General features: G+C 36.3%; 1 protein-coding gene across 5 annotated transcripts in view; it reads right to left on the bottom strand.

The window, feature by feature from the left end:
• Positions 1–23,993, bottom strand: part of DCAF6 (DDB1 and CUL4 associated factor 6) — a 170,757-nt gene that overhangs the window by 124,459 nt on the left and 22,305 nt on the right. For 3 of the 5 annotated variants that reach the window (XM_082832677.1, XM_082832676.1, XM_082832674.1), the window contains exons 2-3: positions 20,415–20,476; positions 128–220 (exon numbers count right to left, since the gene is read on the bottom strand). In XM_082832677.1, the coding sequence (XP_082688803.1) occupies positions 128–220; positions 20,415–20,476 (155 nt within the window). Of the gene's footprint in view, positions 1–127; positions 221–17,682; positions 18,156–20,414; positions 20,477–23,993 lie in introns of those variants that run through there. The other 2 variants (XM_082832675.1, XM_082832673.1) reach the window with 1 other exon arrangement.

The following is a 23,993-nucleotide window of genomic DNA, read 5'->3' on the forward strand; positions in this document are numbered from 1 at the left end:
TATAACTTTAGAAAAATAGGGATATTCTTTACAAATGCCCACTCCATGATTATTCACTATTTCTTGATTTCTAGCTTCTTGATTTTTGTTTTTCTCATTAAGTTGTAGATTTTTAAAACCACTTTACCTTTCTGCTGTAAGGATTACTAATTACTAACTTGGTGTCATCTGAGCCCGATAAAATATATTCTCCAGTCTCATTCCAACAGATCGTATTAACCTAAAAAGAAAGCAAAATAGAAATTTAAGCAGACTGAAAGTAAAATAAGTATGCCATCTTCACTTAGCTGATGGTTTAAAATTTATATCTCTAATGACGTTATGTCTGTGGTAAATAGTATTTACTAGTTTACTTAGTGAAAATGCATACTGAGTGCCATTTGGCAAGCACAATGTTCTATAAATTCACAATGAAATATGAGTCTTTCTTAAGTTTTATTTAAATTTATTTTAATTAGTCCATTTTATATCCAGAGACATAAAACCAAGTCACCTAAAAAGGAGTTAGAAAAACTTACTACAGAGCTACAGTAACCAAGGCTGTGTGGTACTGTCATGATCATAGACATATCAATCAATGGAATGGAATTGAGTCCAGAAATAACCCATACATTTATGGTCAGGTAATTCTTGACAAGGGGTCCAAGACCATTCAATGGAGAAACAATAATCTTTTCAACAATTGATGCTAGGACACCTGGATATACACAAGCAAAAGGAATTTGGATCCCTACTTCACATCACATACAAAAATTAACTGAAAATGATCAAAGATTTAAATGTAAGAGCCAAATGGGACCTAATGAAACTTCAAAGCTTTTGCACAGCAAAGGAAACCATAAACAAGACCAAAAGACAACCCTCAGAATGGGAGAAAATATTTGCAAGTGAAGCAACTGACAAAGGATTAATCTCCAGAATTTACAAGCAGCTCATGCAGCTCAATAACAAAAAAACAAACAACCCAATCCAAAAATGGGCAGAAGACCTAAATAGACATTTCTCCAAAGAAGATATACAGACTGCCAACAAACACATGAAAGGACGCTCAACATCATTAATCATTAGAGGAATGTAAATCAAAACTACAATGAGATATCATCTCACACCAGTCAGAATGGCCATCATCAAAAAATCTAGAAACAATAAATGCTGGAGAGGGTGTGGAGAAAAGGGAATACTCTTGCACTGCTGGTGGGAATGTGAATTGGTACAGCCACTATGGAGAACAGTATGGAGGTTCCTTAGAAAACTACAAATAGAACTACCATATGACCCAGCAATCCCACTACTGGGCATATACCCTGAGAAAACCATAATTCAAAAAGAGTCATGTACCAAAATGTTCACTGCAGCTCTATTTACAATAGCCAGGAGATGGAAACAACCTAAGTGTCCATCATCGGATGAATGGATAAAGAAGATGTGGCACATATATAAGATGGAATATTACTCAGCCATAAAATGAAACAAAATTGAGCTATTTGCAATGAGGTGGATGGACCTAGAGTCTGTCATACAGAGTGAAGTAAGTTAGAAAGAGAAAGACAAATACCGTATGCTAACACATATATATGGAATTTAAGGGAAAAAAATGTCATGAAGAACCTAGGGGTCAGACAGGAATAAAGACACAGACCTACTAGAGAATGGACTTGAGGATATGGGGAGGGGGAAGGGTAAGCTGTGACAAAGTGAGAGAGAGGCATGGACATATATACACTACCAAACGTAAGGTAGATAGCTAGTGGGAAGCAGCCGCATAGCACAGGGAGATCAGCTCGGTGCTTTGTGACCGCCTGGAGATGTGGGATAGGGAGGGTGGGAGGGAGGGAGACGTAAGAGGGAAGACATATGGGAACATATGTATATGTATAACTGGTTCACTTTGTTATAAAGCAGAAACTAACACACCATTGTAAAGCAATTATACTGCAATAAAGATGTAAAAAAAATTAAAAATAAATGTAAGAGCCAAAACTTTAAAGCTCTTAGAAGGAAACATAGGTCTCAATCTTCATGAAAACTAAAACCACAATGAATTACCACTTCACATCATTAAGATGGCTATAATAATTTAAGAAAAAGAAAACACAAAATATAAGAAGAATTAGAATGTCAAGAAACTGGAACCTTGATACATTTCTGGTAGGAATGCAACATCGTACAGCTATTTGGAAAGCACTTTGGCAGTACGGTCAAAAACTGAAACAGAGTTACGCTAAGAGCCAGCAATTCCACAACAAAATGTATACCCAAGAGAACTGAAAACATGTCACAGAAAAACTTCTACACTCAAGTTCATAGCTGCATTATTCATAACAGACAAAAAGGGAAGCATTTCAAATGTTCACCAAATAATGAATAAACAAAATGTGACTAACCCATTTGCTCATAACAAAATATCCATACAATGAAGTATTACTCAGCCATAAAAAGAAATAATGATACATGCTGCCACATGGATGAACCTTAAAAAAGTACGCTAAGTGAAAGCCAGTCTGAAAGGCCACATATTGTATGGTTCATTTACATAAAAAGTACAGAATAAGCTTATCTACAGAGACAGAAAGCAGATTATAGCGACTGCCAAGAGCTTGGTGGAGGGGGAATGGGAGTGACTGATAATTGGTATGGACTTTCTCTTTTGGATGGTGAAAATATACTGGAATTAGATAGCAGTGACAGCTATACAACTTTATGAATATAGTAAAAAGGCACTGCACTGAACACTTAAAAGAGATGAATTTTATGGAATGTGGACTATATCTAAATTTAAAAAAAAGAGAAGGAATTACTGACTTCCACTTTCAATCCAGGTGGAGTAACTAGGACCAGATTTACTATCACATCTGAAACAACCAAAAATAGCAGAATATACATTCTTTTTAAGTACACATGAAATATTTACCAATATAGAAGATATTTACTATGGGGCATAAAACAAATCTCAATATATTTAAAAGACTTCAAGTCCCATAAAATGTTTTCTGTCCAAAATGGAATTAAATTAGAAATCATCAACACAAAGAAATATTTGAAAACTATAAAATTGCACATGGTCAAGAAAGAAATCACAAAATAAATTACAAAGTATTTTTAACTGAATGACAATAAAAGCACAACATATCTCAATTTTGGGGTTGTAGCGAACATAGTGCTTAGAAGGAAATTTACAGCACAAAAACACCTATATTAGAAGGATAAAGGTCCCATAACAATGACTTCCACTTCCACTCAAAAAGGTGTAACAAGAAGGCCAATGAAATCAAAAGTCAAAAGAAGATTGGAAATAATGAATATAAGAGCAGAAATCAATGAAAAAGAAAACAGGAAAACAGAGAAAATTGATAAAACCAGAAACTGGTGCATTGAAAAGACAAAGTTAATGAACCTCTACTCAGACTAATCAAGAAAAAGAAGGGGTGGGGGAACTTATTACCAGTATCAGGAATGAGAGCAGTGACATCATTACACATTCTACAAATATTTAAACATATAAAAGAACACTGTGGACAACTTTATCAAAAAAATTCAACAACTTGGGGAGTTAACAAAATCCCTGAAACACACATACTAAACAAAATTTACTCAAGACATTGTCCATTTTTATTAACAAACTGCAGTTAGAATTTTCAACAAAGAAAACTCCAGGCCCAGACTGCTTTGCTGGTGAATTTTGCCAAGTATTTTAAAAACATAAAAGATGAAAATTCTGTACCAAGTATTTTAGAAAACTAAAAAGAACAGTATACTTACCAACTCATTGATACAAGAAAACTATGGACCAATATCCTTAATGTACACACAAAAACTCTAAAACAGAATTTTAGAAAACTGAATAAAACAATATATGAAAATAGATAATACATCATGACTCAAGGAAAATGTAAGAATGGTTTGACACTCAAATATTAATCAATGTAACCCATGATATTAACAAACTAAAAAAGAAAATCATATGATCACTGCAATAAATGCAGTGACATCTGAAAAAAGAACAGACATTTGAAAAAAATCCAACAATGATTCATAAAAAGAGTTCTCAGCAAAGTAGAATGGAACGTTTTCAAACGGACAATGCACATCCGTTAAAAAACCATCATACTTAATAATGAAAGACTGGGTGCTTTCCCTCTAAGATCAGAACAAGACAGGGATGTCTGCTCTCACCACTTCTGTTCAACACTGTCTAGGGTACTAGACAGCACAGTAAGACAAGAAAAAGAAATAAAAGGAAACCGAACAGGAAAAGAAGTAAACCTATCTTTATTCTCAGATGCCATGATTGTTTATATAGAATATCCTACAGAATCTTAAAAAAAGGGGGCTGGAACTATTAAGCTTAGGAAGTTTGAGGGATACAGATGAATACCATATTCCCTTGGTATCCAATAGGATGGGTTCCAGGACCCCCTGACGAATGCCAAAGTCTGTAGATGCTCAAGTACCTTATATAAAATGGAGAAATACAGTCGACCCTCGGTATCCACAGATGCAGAGCCTGTGGATATGGAGGGATGACTGTATGTAAAAATAGATAGCACAAGGAATTAAAACCACATATTGCTATTGCTAAATATCTATTAGAATGTCTAAAATTAAAAAGAATGACTGAAAAAAAAAAAGAATGACTGTATCAGGTCTGAAGGAAGAAAGAGAACAGTATAATAGTAGCAAACTTCAACACCCCACTTTAAACAATGGATAAATCATACCGACAGAAAATCAGTAAGGAAACATTAGACTTGTATTAAACTTTAGATCAAATGAATCTAACAGATACATATAGAACATTCCATCCAACAACAGAACATTCTTCTCAAGTGAACACAGAACATTCTCCAGGATAAATCATGTTAGACCACAAAACAAGTATTAGCAAACATTAAAAGAATGAAATCCTACCAAGTATCTTTCCTGCCCACAGTGGTATGAAAATAGAAACTGACAGGAGGAAAACTGAAAATTTCACAAACATGTGGAAATTAAATAACACACTCCTGGACAACCAGAGCATCAAAGAAAAAAAATCAAAAAATATCTTCAGACAAGTGAAAATGGAAACAAGACACATGGGATGCAGCAAAAGCAGTTCTCAGTGGGAAGTTTATAGCAATCAATGTCTACATTAAGGAAAAAAGAAAGATCTCAAATAAACCATCTAAATTTACACATTGAGGAACTAGAAAAGAAAAACAGCCCAAAGTTGGCAGAAAGAAGATGATAAAGATCAGAGCAGAAATGAATAAAATAGAGAACAGGAAAATAACAGAAAAGATAAAAAAAAATTAAAAGCTGGTTTTTTGAAAAGATTAACAAAATTGACAAACATTTCGAAGGACTTAACAAGATTATAAAATTATAAATAAAAGACATTACAACTGATACCACAGAAACATAAAGAGTCATAAAAGACTACTATGAACAATTATACACCAACAAATTAGACAACCTGGAATAAATTCCTAGGAACATATAACTGACTAAGACTGAATCATGAAAAAAGAAAATCTGAACAGAACAATAATGAGTAAAGACATTAAATAAAAAACCTCCCAACAGTAACAACAACAAAAAAGCCTAGGACCAGATAGCTTCTCAGGCTTTAAATGTTTACCAAATGTTTCAAGAAGAATTAAACTCATTTTCTGAGGTAAGCATTACCCTCACACCAAGGCCAGATAAGGATACTACAGGAAAAGAAAACTACAAGCCAACATTTCTGATGAATATAGAGGCAAAAATTATCAAGAAAATACTAGCAAATCAAATTCAAAATCACATTAAAAGTATCATACACCAGGACTTCCCTGGCGGTCTAGAGGTTAAGACTCTGCCCTTCCAATGCAGGAGGTGCAGCTTCGATCCCTAGTTAGGGAACTAATATCCCACATGCCATGCAGCGCAGACAAAAAATTAAAAAAAAAAATTTTTTTTACACTATCATTGACCCATACACCATAATCAACTGGGATTTACCACTGAAATGCAAGCATGGTTCAATATAAAGAAATCAATAATTTTAATACACCTCATTAATGGAAAGATAAAAATCATGATTGTCTCAATAGATGCACAAAAAGCATTTAACTAAATTCAACATCTTTCATGATAAAAATTCTCAACAAACTAGGAATAGAAGGATTACACCTCAACATAAAAAAGGCCATATATAACAAGTCCACAGCTAACACCATACTCAAGGGTGAAACGTTGAAAAAAGCTTTTCCTCTAAGATCAGGAGCAAGACAAGGATGTCCACTCTCATCACTTGTATTCAACATACTACTGGAAGTACCAGCCAGAATAATTAGACAGGAAAAAGAAATAAAAGGCAACTAAATTGGAAATGAAGATATAAAACTATCTTCGTTAGCAGATGACCTCATCGTATATATATTGATAGAAAATCCTGAAGACTTCACCAAAAATTTATCAGCGCTAACAAATGATTTCAGTAGTTTCAAGATATATCATCAACAAACAAAAATCAGTTGCATTTCTGTATACTAACAATGAACTATCTGAAAATGAAATAAAGAAAACAAGCCCATTTACAACAGTATCAAAAACAATAAAATACTCAGGAATAAAGTTAACCAGGGAGGTGAAAGATCTATACACTGAAATCTATATGACAAAGATGAGAAACACTGAAAAAACAAACAGAAAGACACATTCATGTATGAAAAAAGTTAATATTATACTATACTACTCAAAAGCCATCTACAGATTTACAGCAATCCCTATCAAAATTCCAAAAGCATTTTTCACAGAAATAGGTCCTGAAGTTTGTATGGAACAACTCCCTCTTGCGAGAGTACCGTAATCACAACTGACTGCTGGGCAATCATCGACAGAAAGACACTGAAAATCATCAAAAGATACCCAACACCCAAAGAAAAAGGAGAACCCCCAATGAGATGGTAGGAGGGGCACAATCACAATAAAGTCAAATCCCATAACTGCTGGGTGGGTGATTCACAAACAAAAGAACAAGTATACCTCAGAAGTCCACCCACTGGAGTGAAGGTTCTGAGCCTCACATCAGGCTTCCCAAATTGGGGGTCTGGCAATGGGAGGAGGAATTCCCAGAGAATCAGACTTTAAAAGCTAGCGGGATTTGATTGCAGGACTTCGACAGAACTGGGTAAAACAGAGATTCCACTCTTGGAGGGCACAGACAAAATAGTGTGCGCATCAGTACCCAGGGGGAAGGAGAAGTGACCCCATAGGAGACTGAACCAGACCTACCTGCTAGTGTTGGAGGACCTATGCATAGGAGGGGGGTGGCTGTGGCTTACAACAGGGACAAGGACACTGGCAGCAGAAATTCTGGGAAGTACTCCCTGGCATGAGCCTTCCTGGAATCCACAATTAGCCCCACCAAAGAGCTGGGTAGGCTCAAGTGCTGGGTCACCTCAGGCCAAACAACCGACAGGGAGGGAACAGAGCCCCACCCATCAGCAGACAAGTGGATTAAAGTTTTACTGAGCTTTGCCCACCAGAGCTACACCAAGTTCTTCCAACCACAAGGCCCTCCCAGCAGGAAGTTTGCACAAGCCTCTTCGATATCCTGATCCACCAGAGGGCAGAGAGCAAGAGCAAGAAGAACTACAATTCTGCATGCAGCCTGTGGAATAAAAGCCACATTCACAGTAACATAGACAAAATGAAAAGTGACAGGACTATGTACCACATAAAGGAACAAGATAAAACCCCAGAAAAACAACTAAATGAAGTAGAGATAGGCAACCTTTCAGAAAAAGAATTCAGAATAATGATAGTAAAAATGATCCAGGACCTCAGAAAAATAGTGGAGGCAAATATCGAGAAGATGCAAGAAATGTTTAACAAAGACCTAGAAGAATTAAAGAAGAACACCTAGAAGAATTACAGAACAAACAAACAGAGCTGAACAATACAATAACTGAAATGAAAAATATACTAGAAGGAATCAATAGTAGAATAACTAAGGCAGAAGAATGGATAAGTGACCTGGAAGATAGAATGGTAGAATTTACTGCCACAAAAGAGAATAAAGGAAACAGAATAAAAAGAAATGAAGACAGACTAAGAGACCCTGGGACAACATTAAACACACCAACATTTGCAACATAGCAGTCCCAGAAAGAGAAGAGAGAGAGAGAGAAAGGACCCGAGAAAATATTTCAAGAGGTTATAGTCGAAAACTTCCCTAACATTAGAAAGGAAATATCCACCCAAGTCCAGGAAGTGCAGAGTCCCAGGCAAGATAAACCCAAGCAGAAACACGTCAAGACACACAGAAATCAAACTGACAAAAATTTAAGAAAAAAAATTATTAAAAGCAACAAGGGAAAAATGACAACATACAACTCCCATAAGATTTACAGCTGATTTCTCAGCAGAAACGCCACAAGCCAGAAGGAACTGGCAAGATATATTTAAAGTGATGAAAGGGAAGAACCTAAAACCAAGATTACTCTACCCAGCAAGGATCTCATTCAGATTCGAAAGAGAAATCAAAAGCTTTACAAACAAGCAAAACCTCAGAGAATTCAGCACCACCAAAGCATCTCTACAACAAATGCTAAAAGAAATTCTCTAAGTGGGAAACACAAGAGAAGAAAAGGACCTACAAAAACAAACACAAAACAATTAAGAAAATGGTAACAGGAACATACATATGTATAATTACCTTAAATGTGAATGGATTAAATGCTCCAACCAAAAGACAGGCTCACTGAATGGATAAAAACACAAGGCCCATACATATGCTGTCTACAAGAGACCCACTTCATACCTAGGGATACACACAGACTTAAAGTAAGAGGATGGAAAAAGATATTCCATCCAAATGGAAATCAAAAGAAAGCTGGAGTAGCAATACTCATAAAAGAAAAAATTGTCTTTAAAATAAAGACTACTAAAAGAGACAAGAAAGGACACTACATAATGATCAAGGGATCAATCCAAGAAGAATATATAACAATTGTAAATATTTATGCACCCAACATAGGAGCACCTCAATATGTAAGTCAAACGCTAACAGCTATAAAAGGGGAAATTGACAGTAACACAATAATAGTAGGGGACTTCAACACTCCACTTTCCTATTGGACACATCATCCAAAATGACAATAAATAAGGAAACACTAGCTTTAAATGACACATTAGACCAGATAGAGTTAATTGATATTTATAGGACATTCCATCCAAAAAAAGCAGATTACACTTTCTTTGCAAGTGCACACGGAACATTCTCCAGGATAGATCACATCTTGGGTTACAAATCAAGTCTCGGTAAATTTAAGAAAACTGAAATCATATCAAGCATCTTTTCAAACCACAACACTATGATATTAGAAATAAATTACAGGGAAAATAATGTAAGAAACACAATCATATGGAGGCTAAACAATATGTTACTAAATAACCAAGAGATCACTGAAGAAATCAAAGAGGAAAATAAAAAATACCTAGAGACAAATGACAACAAAAACACACTGATCCAAAACCTATGGGATGCAGCAAACCCAGTTCTAAGAGGGAAATTTATAGCAATACAACCCTACCTCAAGAAACAAGAAAAATCTCAAAGAAACAATCTAACCTTACACTTAAAAGAACCAGAGAAAGAAGAACAAAGAAAACCCAAAGTTAGTAGAAGGAAAGAAATCATAAAGATTGGAGCAGAAATAAATGAAATAGAAACAAAGTAAACAATAGCAAGGATCAATAAACCTAAAACCTGGTTCTTTGAGAAGATAAACAAAATTGATAAACTTCTAGCCAGACTGAAATCAATAAAATTAGAAATGAAAGGAGAAGTTACAACAGACACCACAGAAATACAAAGCATCATAAGAGACTACTATAAGCGATCTATGCCAATAAAATGGACAACCTGGAAGAAACAGATGAATTCTTAGAAAGGTATAACCTTCCAAGACTGAACGAGGAAGAAATAGAAAGTATGAACTGATCAGTCACAAGCACTGAAACTGAAACTGTGATGAAAAATCTTCAAACATGCAGAAGTCCAGAACCAGACCCTTTCACAGGTGAATTCTATCAAACATTTAGAGAAGAGCTAACACTCATCCTTCTCAACTCTTCCAAAAAAACTGCAGAAGAAGGAACACTCCCAAACTCATTCTACGAGGCCACCATCACCCTGATACCAAAACAAGACAAAGATACTACAAAAAAAATTACAGACTAATATCACTGATGAATACAGATGCAAGAATGCTCAACAAAATACTAGGAAACAGAATCAAACAACACACTGAAAGGATCATACATCATGATCAAGTGGAATTTATCCCAGGGATGCAAGGATTCTTTGATATATGCAAATCAAACAATGTGATACACCATATTAACAAACTGAAGAATAAAAACCATATGATCATCTCAATAGATGCAGAAAAAGCTTTTGACAAAATTCAACACCCACTTATGGTAAAAACTCTCCATAAAGTGGGCATAGAGGGAACTTACCTCAACATAATAAAGGCCATATATGACAAACCCACAGCCAACATCATTCTCAACGGTGAAAGATTGAAAGCATTTCCTCTAAGATCAGGAAGAAAACAAGGATGTTCACTCTCGCCAGTATTATTCAACATAGTTTTGAAAGTCCTAGCCATGGCAGTAAGAGAAGAAAAAGAAATAAAAGGAATGCAAATTGTAAAAGAAGTAGTAAGATGGTCACTGTTTGCAGATGAGATGATATTATATATAGATAATCCTAAATATGCCACCAGAAAACTACTAGAGCTAATCAATGAATTTAGTAAAGTTTCAGGATACAAAATTAATGCACAGAAGTCTCTTGCATTCCTAGACACTAGTGACGAAAAATATGAAAGAGAAATTAAGGAAACACTCCCATTCACCACTGCCATAAAAAGAATAAAATATCTAGGAATAAACATACCTAAGGAGGTAAAAGTCCTGTATTCAGAAAACTATCAGATACTGATGAAAGAAATCAGAGATGACACAAACAGATGGAGAGATATACCATGTTCTTGGATTGGAAGAATCAATATTGTGAAAATGACTATATTACTCAAAGCAGTCTACAGATTCAATGCAATCCCTATCAAACTACAAATGGCACTTTTTACAAACTAGAACAAAAAAATCTTAAAAGTTGTATGGAGACACAAAAGACCCTGAATAGCCAAAGCAATCTTGAGGAAAAAAGCAGAACTGTAGGAATCATACTCCCTCACCTCATACTATACTACAAAGCTACAGTAATCAAGACAATAGGGCACTGGAACAAAAACAGAAATATAGATCAATGGAACAGGACAGAAAGCCCAGACATAAACCTACACACCTCTGGTCAACTAATCTACGACAAAGGAGGCAAGGATATACAATGGAGAAAAGACAGTCTCTTCAATAAGTGGTGCTGGGAAAACTGGGCAGCTATATGGAAAAGAATGAAATTAGAACACTCCCTAACACCATACACAAAAATAAACTCAAAATGGATTAAAGACCTAAACGTAAGACCAGACACTATAAAACTCTTAGAGGAAAACATCGGAAGAACACTCTGACATAAATCACAGCAAGATTTTTTTTGACCCACCTCCTAGAGTAATGGAAATAAAAACAAAAATAAATGGGACCTAATGAAACTTAAAAGCTTTTGCACAGCAAAGGAAAACTGTAAACAAGACGAAAACACAACCCTCAATATGGGAGAAAATATTTGCAAACAAATCAACGGACAAAGGATTAATCTCCAAAATACATAAAAAGCTCATGCAGCTCAATATTAAAAAAAACAAACAACCCAATTAAAAAATGGGCAGAAGGGGCTTCCCTGGTGGCGCAGTGGTTGAGAGTCCGCCTGCCAATGCAGGGGACACGGGTTCGTGCCCCAGTCCGGGAAGATCCCACATGTCGTGGAGCGGCTGGGCCCGTGAGCCATGGCCTCTGAACCTGCGCGTCCAGAGGCCGTGCTCCGCAACAGGAGAGGCCACAACAGTGAGAGGCCCGCGTACTGCCAAAAAAAAAAAAAAAAGTTTGTAACCATAAAAATGGGCAAAGACCTGAGAAACCTTTTTTCCAAAGAAGACATACAAGTGGCCAAAAAGTACATGAAACAATGCTCAACATCACTAATCATCAGAAAAATGCAAATCAAAGCCACAAATGAGGGAGGACCCTGGAAGTCCAGTAGTTAGGACTCGGTGCTTTCACTGCTGTGGCCCAGGTTCAATCCCACGAGCTGCACAACATGGACAACAACAACAACAAAAAAAAAACACAATGAGATACCATCTCAGACCTATTAGAATGGCTATTATCAAAAATATAAGAGATAAGAAGTGCTGGTAAGGACGTGGAGAAAAGGGAACCTTGTGCACCACTGGTGGGAAGGGAAATTGATACAGCAACTATAGGAAACACTATGGAGGTTCCTCAAAAAATTTAAATTAGAACTACCATATAATCCAGCAATCCCAATTTTGGGTTTATATTTGAAGGAAATTAAAATACTATCTTGAAGAGATATCTGTAGCACCCCATATTCATTGTGTCTTTATTTACAATACCCAAGACACGAAAAGAACCTAGGTGTCTGTCAATGGATGAATGGATAAATATGATAAACACACACACCCACGCACACAATGGAATATTTTTCAGCCATAAAATTGAAGGAAATCCTGACGTTTGCAACAATGTGGATGAATGCCGAGGGTGAGATAAAGAATGACAAATGCTGTATGATATCACTTATATGTGGAATCTAAACACGCTCAACTGATAGAAACAGAGAGTAGACTGGTGGTTGCCAGAGGCTGGAAGGTGGAGGAAATGAGATGTTCAAAAAGTATAAACTACCAGTTATAAGGTGAGTAAGTTCTGGGATCTAATGTACAGCATGGTGTTTACAGGTAGCAATACTGTGCTGTATACTTGAAAGATACTAAGAAAGTAAATATTAAATGTTCTCACCACCACCACAACAACAAAATGGAAATTACGTGAAGTGATAAATGTGTTAACTAAGCTTATTGTGGTAATCATTTTGCAATATATATGTGTATCAAATCATTACATTTTACACATTAAACTTATACATTTATATATGTAAATTATATCTCAATAAAGATGGGGAAAAAATAGAGTAGAAGGATACCCATGAAACTAAAACAAGTGGTTATGTGTTTTAGGGAACAGAAAAAAATGGGGAAGACAGGAACAGGAGTGAGAGCCACACTTCTCAATGTATACTTTTTTTTTGTTAATTTATTGTATTTATTTTGGCTGTGCTTGGTCTTAGTTGTGGAATGCGAGATCTTCATTGTAGTATGCAGGATCTTTCATTGTGGCGCATGGGCTTCTCTCTAGTTGTGGCGTGCAGGCTCTAGAGCACACAGGCTCAGTAGTTGTGGTGCACAGGCTCTCTAGTTGTGGCATGTGGGCTCAGTAGTTGCAGCACGCAGGCTCTCTAGTGGTAGCACACGGGCTCTAGAGCATGTGGGCTCAGTAGTTGTGGCACGTGGGCTTAGTTGCCCCATGGCATGTCGGATCCCGACCAGGGATCGAACCTGCATCCCATGCATCAGAAGGTGGATTCTTAACCACTGGACCACCAGGGAAGTCTCTCAATGTGTATTTTTTTATGTAGTTTATTTTTGTACAATGAGAAGGCATCACCCGTTTTAAAAAATGCAAAATAAAAATAAGGACAAAAATTTTTTTAGTATGCAAGCAGAAAAGATATCTTTAAGCTAGTAAGAAAAGTTTATGTTCCACTCATCCTTAGAAAAATATTTGAGAAAATACTCAGTAAAACCTGAAAGTAAATTCAAAACTGGAAAGATACAGAATCCACAGCTTGTAAAAACTTCAGAATACCACAAAGGCAGTTATACATTATGCAAGAATCCATCTGAAATTAACACTAGAAAATTCTCCTTTGAGTAAGGAGAAAGAGTTGACCTTAGTTCCTTAAAGAAACACATAAAATCCAATATGTAACACATGCTTTTGTCTCTTCAATAAACACTTCATAAGTGCCAAATATGTGGTAGGCACTCCCCTCGACACTGGACGAAGAAAATAAATTTATGAAGATATATTTGGTGTCCAGAGTGCTAGAGTAGAGGGAGGCAGGTATGCAGACTATGAACAAATAAATAAATGCATAATTATAATGTCAGTATTATGGTGAAAAAAACAGAAGAAAGAGAAAGATACTGATGAGGAGTGGGGAGCTATTAGGGTGGTCAGGAAAAGCGTCTCTGACAGGTTAACAGTTAGAGCTAAATGAAATGACAAGGTAAGCTTCAAAGATATGTGAGGAAGAAAGTTCTAGGCAAAAAACAAAATACGTACGACAGAGGTGTACTAGGTGCATTTAAAGAAACAGCAAAAAGATGAGTATGACTAAAACAAACACGTATAATGGAGGATACAGTAAGGGATGAAATGGAAAAGAAGGCAAGTGCCAAATCATGTAGGGTCTCTGAAGCAATAAGGCCTTTGGATTTACTATACGTAAGCCAGAAACCCATTAGAGAGTTTTGAGCAGCTGAGTGTGCTCACCTATAAAACAGATGATATATTATATAATTTTCTTCCTCTTCTCTCCTTATTGTGAAGAGCTTAATGAAAACTACGACATATACATATGTATAAGACATTAACACTGTTTACTGAATTTTGACTTTTAGAATAAATACATTGACAAATTTCAGAAAATAACAATGGCTACAGAATAGGAGGCAAATGAAATCAACACTGACAATACAAAAGCATATATAGCTGAAAAAGGTGTGAAATAGAGATAGGAAGGTGGAAGAAGGGTGAAAGCCTTAAATATACTTTACAGAATAGGGATTCAAGAAATACTGTCTATGAATGACAGAAAAACAAAACGATGCTTAAGTGTGTTGTTTAAAATTAAAGTGACAGCTGGAGAGACTGAGAACAGTAACAAAATTTTTGAGAAGCCTACATCTTAGAAAATTGTATAAATTAGTTAATTCCTCTTCTATCATAGCAGAAAAACAATGGACAACACCCAAAGTTGACACTTCAAGAAAGGCCAACATAACACTATCACACAGAAATGAAAGAAATTACCAGAAGATCTGAAATAAAACACGGATTAAAAGAGGCTGCTTAAGGAGGATAAGAACAGAATAAGGGAGTGCAGTACATGTCCATTTCTTTTTGTTATGATCCATTTTTAACCATGAGCATCAGGAGAACCTCAAGAGTGGTGCTAAGGTTTAAAATAAATAACATATATTGATATCAAAAGTGTATTTACAGCATAATTATAATACCACAACTGTGAACAGGAAAAAGATAACATTTTGGAGGATCGGACTATAGACACTTTTCCCCTCTTTGCTTAAGTTTTAAATGTTTGAATCCTTAGAGTTAAGGCCTAGACCCTCCAGTTTGCAATTTCTTTCCATGTGCTCGTTCTAGTCTCATGTTTTCAATTAGTAGCTATAGCACTGTTTTCCAAAGTATGATCCACAGATCACCTAGATTAAAATCACCTAAAGTGTTGACTAGAATACAAATTCCGGGGACTTCCCTGGTGGTGCAGTAGTTAAGAATCTGCCTGCCAATCAAGTACCTTTTTGGACCACAACACTATGAGACTAGCTATCAATTACAGGAAGAAAACGGTAAAAAATAAAAACATATGGAGGCTAAACAATATGCTTCTAAACAACTAAGAGATCACAGAAGAAATCAAAGAAGAAATCAAATAAATACCTAGAAACAAATGACAACGAAAACACAATGACCTAAAACCTATGGGATGCAGCAAAAGCAGTTCTAAGATGGAAGTTTATAGGAATACAATCCTACCTCAAAAAACAAGAAAAATCTCAAATAAACAAGCTAACCTTACACCTAAAGCAATCAGAGAAAGAACAAAAAAAAAAACCCGAAGTTAGCAAAAGGAAAGAAATCATAAAGATCAGATCAGAAATAAATGAAAAAGAAATGAAGGAAACAATAGCAAAGATCAATAAAACTAAAAGCTGCTTCTTTGAGAAGATAAACGAAATTGATAAACCATTAGACTCATCAGGAAAAAAGGGAGAAGACTCAAATCAACAGAATTAGAAATGAAAAAGGAGAAGTAACAACTGACTGCAGAAATACAAAGGAGCATGAGAGATTACTAAAAGCAGCTATATGCCAATAAAATGGACAACCTGGAAGAAATGGACAAATTCTTAGAAAAGTACAATCTTCCAAGACTGAACCAGGAAGGACTAGAAAGCATGAACAGACCATTCACAAGCACTGAAATTGAAACTGTGATTAAAAATCTTCCAACAAACAAAAAGCCCAGGGCCACATGGCTTCACAGGTAAATTCTAACAAAGATTTAGAGAAGAGTGAACAACTACCTTTCTAAAACTCTTCCAAAATACAGCAGAGGGAGGAACACTCCCGAACTCATTCTATGAGGCCACCATCACCCTGATACCAAACCAGACAAATATATCACAGAAAAAGAAAATTACAGGCCAGTATCACTGACGAACATAGATGCAAAAATCCTCAACAAAATACTAGCAAACAGAATCCAACAGCACATTAAAAGGATCATACATCATGATCAAGTGGGGTTTATTCCAGGAATGCAAGGATTCTTCACTATATGCAAAACAATCAATGTGGCACACCATATTAACAAACTGAAGGATAAAAACCATGTGATCACCTCAATAAATGCAGAAAAAGCTTTTGACAAAATTCAACACCCATTTATGATAAAAACTCTCCAGAAAGTGGGCATAGAGAGAACCTACCTCAACATAATAAAAGCCATATATGACAAATTCACAGCCAACATCATTCTCAATGGTGAAAAACTGAAAGCATTTCCTCTAAGATCAGGAACAAGACAAGGTTGCCCACTTTCACCACTATTATTCAACATAGTTTTGGAAGTATTATCCATGGCAGTCAGAGAGGAAAAAGAAATAAAAGGAATCTAAATTGGAAAAGAAGAAAAAGTGTCACTGTTTGCAGATGACATGAACTATACATAGAAAATCCTAAAGATGACACCAGAAAATTGCTAGAGCTGATCAATGAATTTGGTAAAGTAGCAGGATACAAAATTAATGCACAGAAATCTGTTGCATTCCTACACACTAAAAATGAAAAATCAGAAACAGAAATTATGGAAACCATCCCATTTACCACTGCAACAGAAAGAATAAAAAACCTAGGAATAATCTATCTAAGGAGGCAAAAGACCTGCACGCTGAAATCTATAAGACACTGATGAAACACATTAAAGACCATACAAACAGATGGAAAGATATACCATGTTCTTGGATTAGAAGAATCAATATTGTGAAAATGACTATATTACTCAAAGCAATCTACAGATTCAGTGCAATCCCTATCAAACTACCAATGGCATTCTTCACTGAACTAGAACAAAAAATTTTACAATTTGCACGGAAACACAAAAGACCCCAAATAGCCAAAGCAATCTTGAGAAAGAAAACAGAGCTGGAGGAATCAGGCTCCCTGACTTCAGACTATACTACAAAGCTACAGTAATCAAGACAGTATGGTACTGGCACAAAAACAGTATATCAATCAATGGAATAGGATAGAAAGCCCAGTGATAAACCCACACACATATGGTCACCTTACCTTTGAGAAAGGAGGCAAGAATATACAATGGAGAAAAGACAGCTTCTTCAATAAGTGGTGCTGGGAAAACCGGACAGCTACAGGTAAAAGAATGAAATTAGAACACTTCCTAACACCATACACAAAAATAAACTCAAAATGGATTAAAGACCTAAATGTAAGACCAGACACTATCAAACTCTTAGAGGAAAACATAGGCAGAACACTCTATGACATAAATCACAGCAAGATCCTTTTTGACCCACCTCCTAGATTAACGGAAATAAAATCAAAAATAAACAAATGGGACCTAATGAATCTTAAAAGCTTTTGCACAGCAAAGGAAACCATAAACAAGAGAAAAAGACAAACCTCCAAATGGGAGAAAATATTTGCAAACGCAGCAACGGACAAAGGATTAATCTCCAAAACATACAAGCAGCTTAAGCATCTCAGTATCAAAAGACCAAACAACCCGATCCAAGAATGGGCGGAAGACCTAAACAGACATTTCTCCAAAGTAGACATGCAGATTGCCAACAAACACATGAAAAGATGTTCAACAGCACTAATCATTAGAGAAATGCAAATCAAAACCACAATGAGGTATCACCTCACACTGGTCAGAATGGCCAACATCAAGAAATCTAGAAACAATAAATGCTGGAGAGGGTGTGGAGAAAAGAGAATGCTCCTGCACTGTTGGTGGGAATGTAAATTGATATAGCCACTATGGAGAACAGTATGGAGGTTCTTTAAAACACTGAAAATAGAACTACCTAATGACCCAGCAACCCACTACCGGGCATATACCCTGAGAAAACCATAATTCAAAAAGAGTCATGTAACACAAAGTTCACTGCAGCACTATTTACAATAGCCAAGACATGGAAGCAACCTAAATGTCCATTGACAGATGAATGGATAAAGAAGATGTGGCACCTATATACAATGGAATATTACTCTGCCATAAAAAGGAACAAAATTGAGTCATTTGTAATGAGGTGGACGGACCTAGAGCCTGTCATACAGAGTGAAGTAAGTCAGAAAGAGAAAAGCAAATACCATATGCTAACACACATATAAGCAATCTAAAACCTAGTGGGAGGACAGGAATAAAGACACAAACGTAGAGAACAGACTTGAGGACACAGAGTGGGAAGGGGAAGCTGGTACGAAGTGAGAGAGTAGCATTGACATATATACACTACCAAATGTGAAATGGATGGCTAGTGGGAAGCTGCTGCATAGCACAGGGAAATCAGCTCGATGCTTTGTGATGACCTAGAGGGGTGCAATAGGGAGGGTGGGAGGGAGGCTCAAGAGGGAGGGGATATGGGGATATATGTATACATATAGCTGATTCACTGTTTTGTACAGCAGAAACTAACACAACATTGTAAAACAATTATACTCCAATAAGAATGTTTAAAAAAAAAAAGGAGATTTTTAAACAATGGGGGAAATTTGATTATGGACTATGTATTAGATGATACCAAAAAATATACTATCTTGTTAAATTATATAATGCCATTTTGATTACATAAAAAAATGTCCATTACTTTTAGCTTATATACAGAGGTGAAATGATTTCACATCTGAGATTTGCTTTAAAATACTTCAGCAAAGAGAAAAAAAATGAAATGGTAAAAGAAAATGTGCCAAAATCTTGATTAACTGCTAAATCCAGGTCCTGAGTATATGAAAAGCATGATTAAAGGGTTTTTTTTAATTAATTAATTGATTGATTTTTTTATTTATTCATTCACTCATTTATTTTTGGCTGTGTTTGGTCTTCGTTTCTGCACATGGGCTTCTCATTGTGGTGGCTTCTCTTGTTGCAGAGCACGGGCTCTAGGCACATGGGCTTCAGTAGTTGTGGCACACGAGCTCAGTAGTGTGTCTCACGGGGTCTAGAGCACAGGCTCAGTAGTTGTTACACACAGGCTTAGTTGCTCCGCGGCATGTGGGATCTTCCCAGACCACAGCTTGAACCCATGTCCCTTGCATTGGCAGGCAGATTCTTAATCACTGTGCCACCAGGGAAGTCCAGTGTCTGAAGTTTTCCTAACAAAACCTTACAAGAGTTTTGTTTTGACCTTGTTAAATTTGGGGTGCTATTAGACATGCAACTGGAAATGTTAAATAGAGAGTTATTTATATAAATCTGGAGTTCTGGGAAGAAGTGGAAAGTTCGAAGTCATGTTTTTCAGCCATGGGACTAAACAAAATCACTTAGAAAAGTGAAGAGAAAACAGGGTGGGAGGAACCAAGATAGAATGTTGGTACATCCAACATTTGAAGGTGAAGAGGTGGAGGAGTCAGGGAAGAAGACAGAGAAGATGCAACAAGTCAATGAGATAGAAAGGAAACCAAGAGAGTGTGGTGTTAGCAGAATCCAACAGAATAAGTATTTCAAAAAAGAAAATGTATTCAACCAATGTCTAAAGTTTCTGAGAAGTGACCACTAGATTTGGAGACATTAAGATCACTAGTGACTGTCACAAAATCAGTACCAATAGAGTGAAAGAGATGAAAACCTTTTGATAATGTTAGAAAACTCATCATTCTTTAAAAAATCTCCCATATGCTTTCCTAAATTCAAAGTATACTTTTACGTTTTAATGTAAAACTTAATTCTCCCATTTTCTTATACTTAGTCCAATCTCTTTTGGGAGGACTGGGGCAGTTCCTCAAACATCTGAACACTTAGTATTAAAGTCCTTCATAGTTGAGAATTAACTATTACTTACACAGCCATCATGCACATTCAGGGTTGCTTCAAGTTTTAATCTTTGGATAAATTCTCTTCTTCCTGTTTAAAAAGAAAGAACTAAATAAATCATACAATTTATTGCTTAGACAAGTGTAACACTGTTAAGAGCCTAGGAACTGTCATGAGATAGAGTCAAGCTCTAATTTTAATTCCTCCATTTACGGGCTGAGTGACACTGGGCAAATTAACTCCTCCTCAGCCCTAGTTTCCTCATTAGAGTACCTACCTACCTCATGTGGTTATTAAGTGATTCAAGGAGAGAAAGGGCTTAGCACAGTATCTGGAACCACAATAAACACTTAAATGTTCCCTTCATTCATCCATTCATTCAACAAATATATTGTGTACTTACTCCATTCCAGGTCGTGTTCTAGGAGCTAGAGATACAATGGTAAAATAAAAGAGAAAAAGATCCCTGACTCTAGTTAGCTTAATGAAAGAAAATAAACAATATGTGACTTGCTAAAAACTCTATATGGAAAAATAAAGCAGAGAAAGGGGATAAGAGAAGACTGGAGGTGGGGAATAGGTTTTCAATTTTAAAAAGGATGGCAAACTGTTTTAGAATATGCCACCTATTTTTAAACATCTCACTTTCAGAAATGCTAAAATACTTAGAAGTTCATTTCACAGTGATGAAATGTGAGAGCACAAAAATTAAATCAGCCTAAATATCCATCAATAGCAGAAAAGTTATCATACTTCAAAAATATAATAAATTCCTCCTTTGAAAAAGAGAAATTATGTTTCTTTAAGAAATGAATCATTTTTACCAAAAATGGACCAAAAATGGACCAAAAAATCATTTTTACCAAAAATGGACCAAAAAAAAATGGACTTCATGCTTATTCAGAAGCTGTAATGAAAGGAAGCCGAATATATATATGACAAAGAACAGTGATTAGCTAAGTAATCAGGCTGATGAGATTTCAAAATTAAATCTGACTATGCTCTCTATATACTGTCACAAGGGACTCTATTATGTTTTCTTGCATTCCACGTAAAGAGCAAGATCTTCTTGAAGCCAGACTGTTTTCTCTGTCCTTGCCTGTAACTGGTAAGATCGCTAGATAATGGATGAACACGTGGGTTAAAGATTTTGCGTGTGTTCGGGTGGGGTATACTTCCTAAACTTATTGGAATAAAACAACCTGCAGAAATTCAGCAAAGTATTTTCATGAATTAGGTTATACTTTATATAATTAACTTTTCAAATCTGATTTTCAGTTTTAAAAAGATGCTAACTAGTAAACAGAAAAAAATTTTTTAAATCTTTTCCTTTTGGCCAATTCCTTTGGCAATCCTACTGAGTTATAAATTAAGAGTTAAGGAAAGAAGTATTCAAATTAACAACACGACAGTAATTAAAATTCATTAAAATGCTAAGAAAAAAGTATTAAAAATTTTCTTCCAAATTTTTAAAATCTGGGCTTGAAAACATGGCTCTAGCCATTTCCAACTAGAGAAAATGGTAGTGCAACATGAGAGAATAGAAGACAAAGTGAGTAATTTGAGCAAGAATTCTTCCATATGACCTTGTACATAAAAACATGCACTGAGACACGATACAGACAAGACAGTTCCTAAATGATATTTTTATATGTGACTTAGGAGATCAAAATGATTGTATTGGGCTTCCCTGGTGGCCCAGTGGTTAAGAATCCGCCTGCCAATGCAGGGGACACGGGTTTGAGCCCCGGTCCGGGAAGATCCCACATGCCGCGGAGCAACTAAGCCCGTGTGCCACAACTACTAAGCCTGCGCTCTAGAGCCCGCGAGGCACAACTACTGAAGTCTGCGTGCCACAACTACTGAAACCCGCGTGCCTAGAGCCCATGCTCCGCAACAAGAGAAGCCACCACAATGAGAAGCCCACGCACCACAATGAAGAGTGGCCCCGGTCACGACAACTAGAGAAAAGCCTGCACGTAGCAATGAAGACCCAACACAGCCAAAAATAAATAAATAAATTTATTTATTTTTAAAAAAATTGTATTGCCCCACATTCCATAAAATGGGCTTCTAGAACAACCTAGTATAAACCTCCTCTACCCTTTTGGTATTAAATGCACTACACCAAGAAATAGGAGCTGAAAGCTAGGATAAAAATAAGAACTATAAGTTTAAAAAAAAAAAAAAACTGAGTCCCCTCAAATTAAAATAAAAATAAACTCATGCCTATTATCAAGAACTGTGATGAGTCTGGCCTACTTGTAAGCTAACAAGCTACCTGCCACCATGTCATGGATGCTGGCAGAAGACACAGGACTTCTGAGTCAGAGGCAAAGGACTTTACTCCTCAAGGAGAATGAGCTTCAGGTTCACATTAGTTCCCCTTGTCCCCCAATTCCCACAGGGCAATGCAGAGGGGTCTGGGGGGATACTGCACATGCAATGGGTTTGAATCACAGCTGGGGAACCCTGAACTGAAGGAACGCAAATCTTATATCAAGCAAATCTGCCTAACCTTTGTCCCAAAGGAAAACATTATCTTTATTATTCTGGACAATAAATAAATCTGCCCTCTGCTCCACAGGGAGATATTATATCTCCCAAGTCTGTTCTCTGAAAAGAGAGTCCAGAACAAAGCAGCCAGTGCCTCTGCTCACAAGATGTGCAGAAATACAAAAGAGACATGGAGAACTGTCTCCCAACAATTACCCATTTGTTATGGATGAATTTACCTATCACTGAGACTTTCTCTCCAAGTCTTTCTTGCAGCCCAAGCTGCCTCATTTAATTCCGTCTCTTTTACATTCTATTCTATATTAATAGATTGTAAGTTCCATTAAAAAAACACTCTTTTGTTCACTCAAGTATCCTAAGTGCCTAGAACAGTGCCTAAGACAAAGGAGGCACTCAATATACATTCCTGAATCAGTGAATAAATGAACAGGCTCATAATACTGATTCTGTTCTTCAACGTGTTTTCACTCAATAATACAAGGTGAACATCTTTCACTGGCAATAAATATAGACGTATTGCTCATTTTTAATGGCTCTGTAACTTATGAAACAGCTTCATAACTTATTTATTCAAGTACCTATCTCTGTTACTAGACTGAGATGCTTGGGACAAGAAATGTTAGGCTTAAATCTAACTTGGAACATACTACACATACACTGGGCAAAACTTAACATCTCAGGGCCTTAGTTCTACATTTGTAAAAATTTTATATTTGATGGGAATAATACCATCAACTTTACAGGTTTATTGTCTGGAATAAATTAAGTAGCATATGCAAAACTCATAGATGTGACTGATCTACTATAGACACTTAAGATTCGTTCTCTCCCTATGTACACGTGGGATTGTTCTAAGTTAATATTGTCTGAAAAGAGAAAATGATTTTTTTGTTTGTTTTTGTTTTTAGGCCGCACCGTGTAGCATGTGGGATCTTAGTTCCCCGACCAGGGCTCAAATCCGTACCCCCTGCACCCGGAGTGCGGAGTCTAACCACTGGACCACCAGGGAAATCCCGAGAGAAAATGATTTTTAAAGAATGACTTCATTGGGCTTCTCTGGTGGCGCAGTGGTTGAGAATCTGCCTGCCAA

The sequence above is a fragment of the Leucopleurus acutus genome, assembly GCF_964270905.1.
Source record: "Leucopleurus acutus genome assembly, chromosome: 2".
Taxonomy (NCBI): Eukaryota; Metazoa; Chordata; class Mammalia; order Artiodactyla; family Delphinidae; genus Leucopleurus; species Leucopleurus acutus.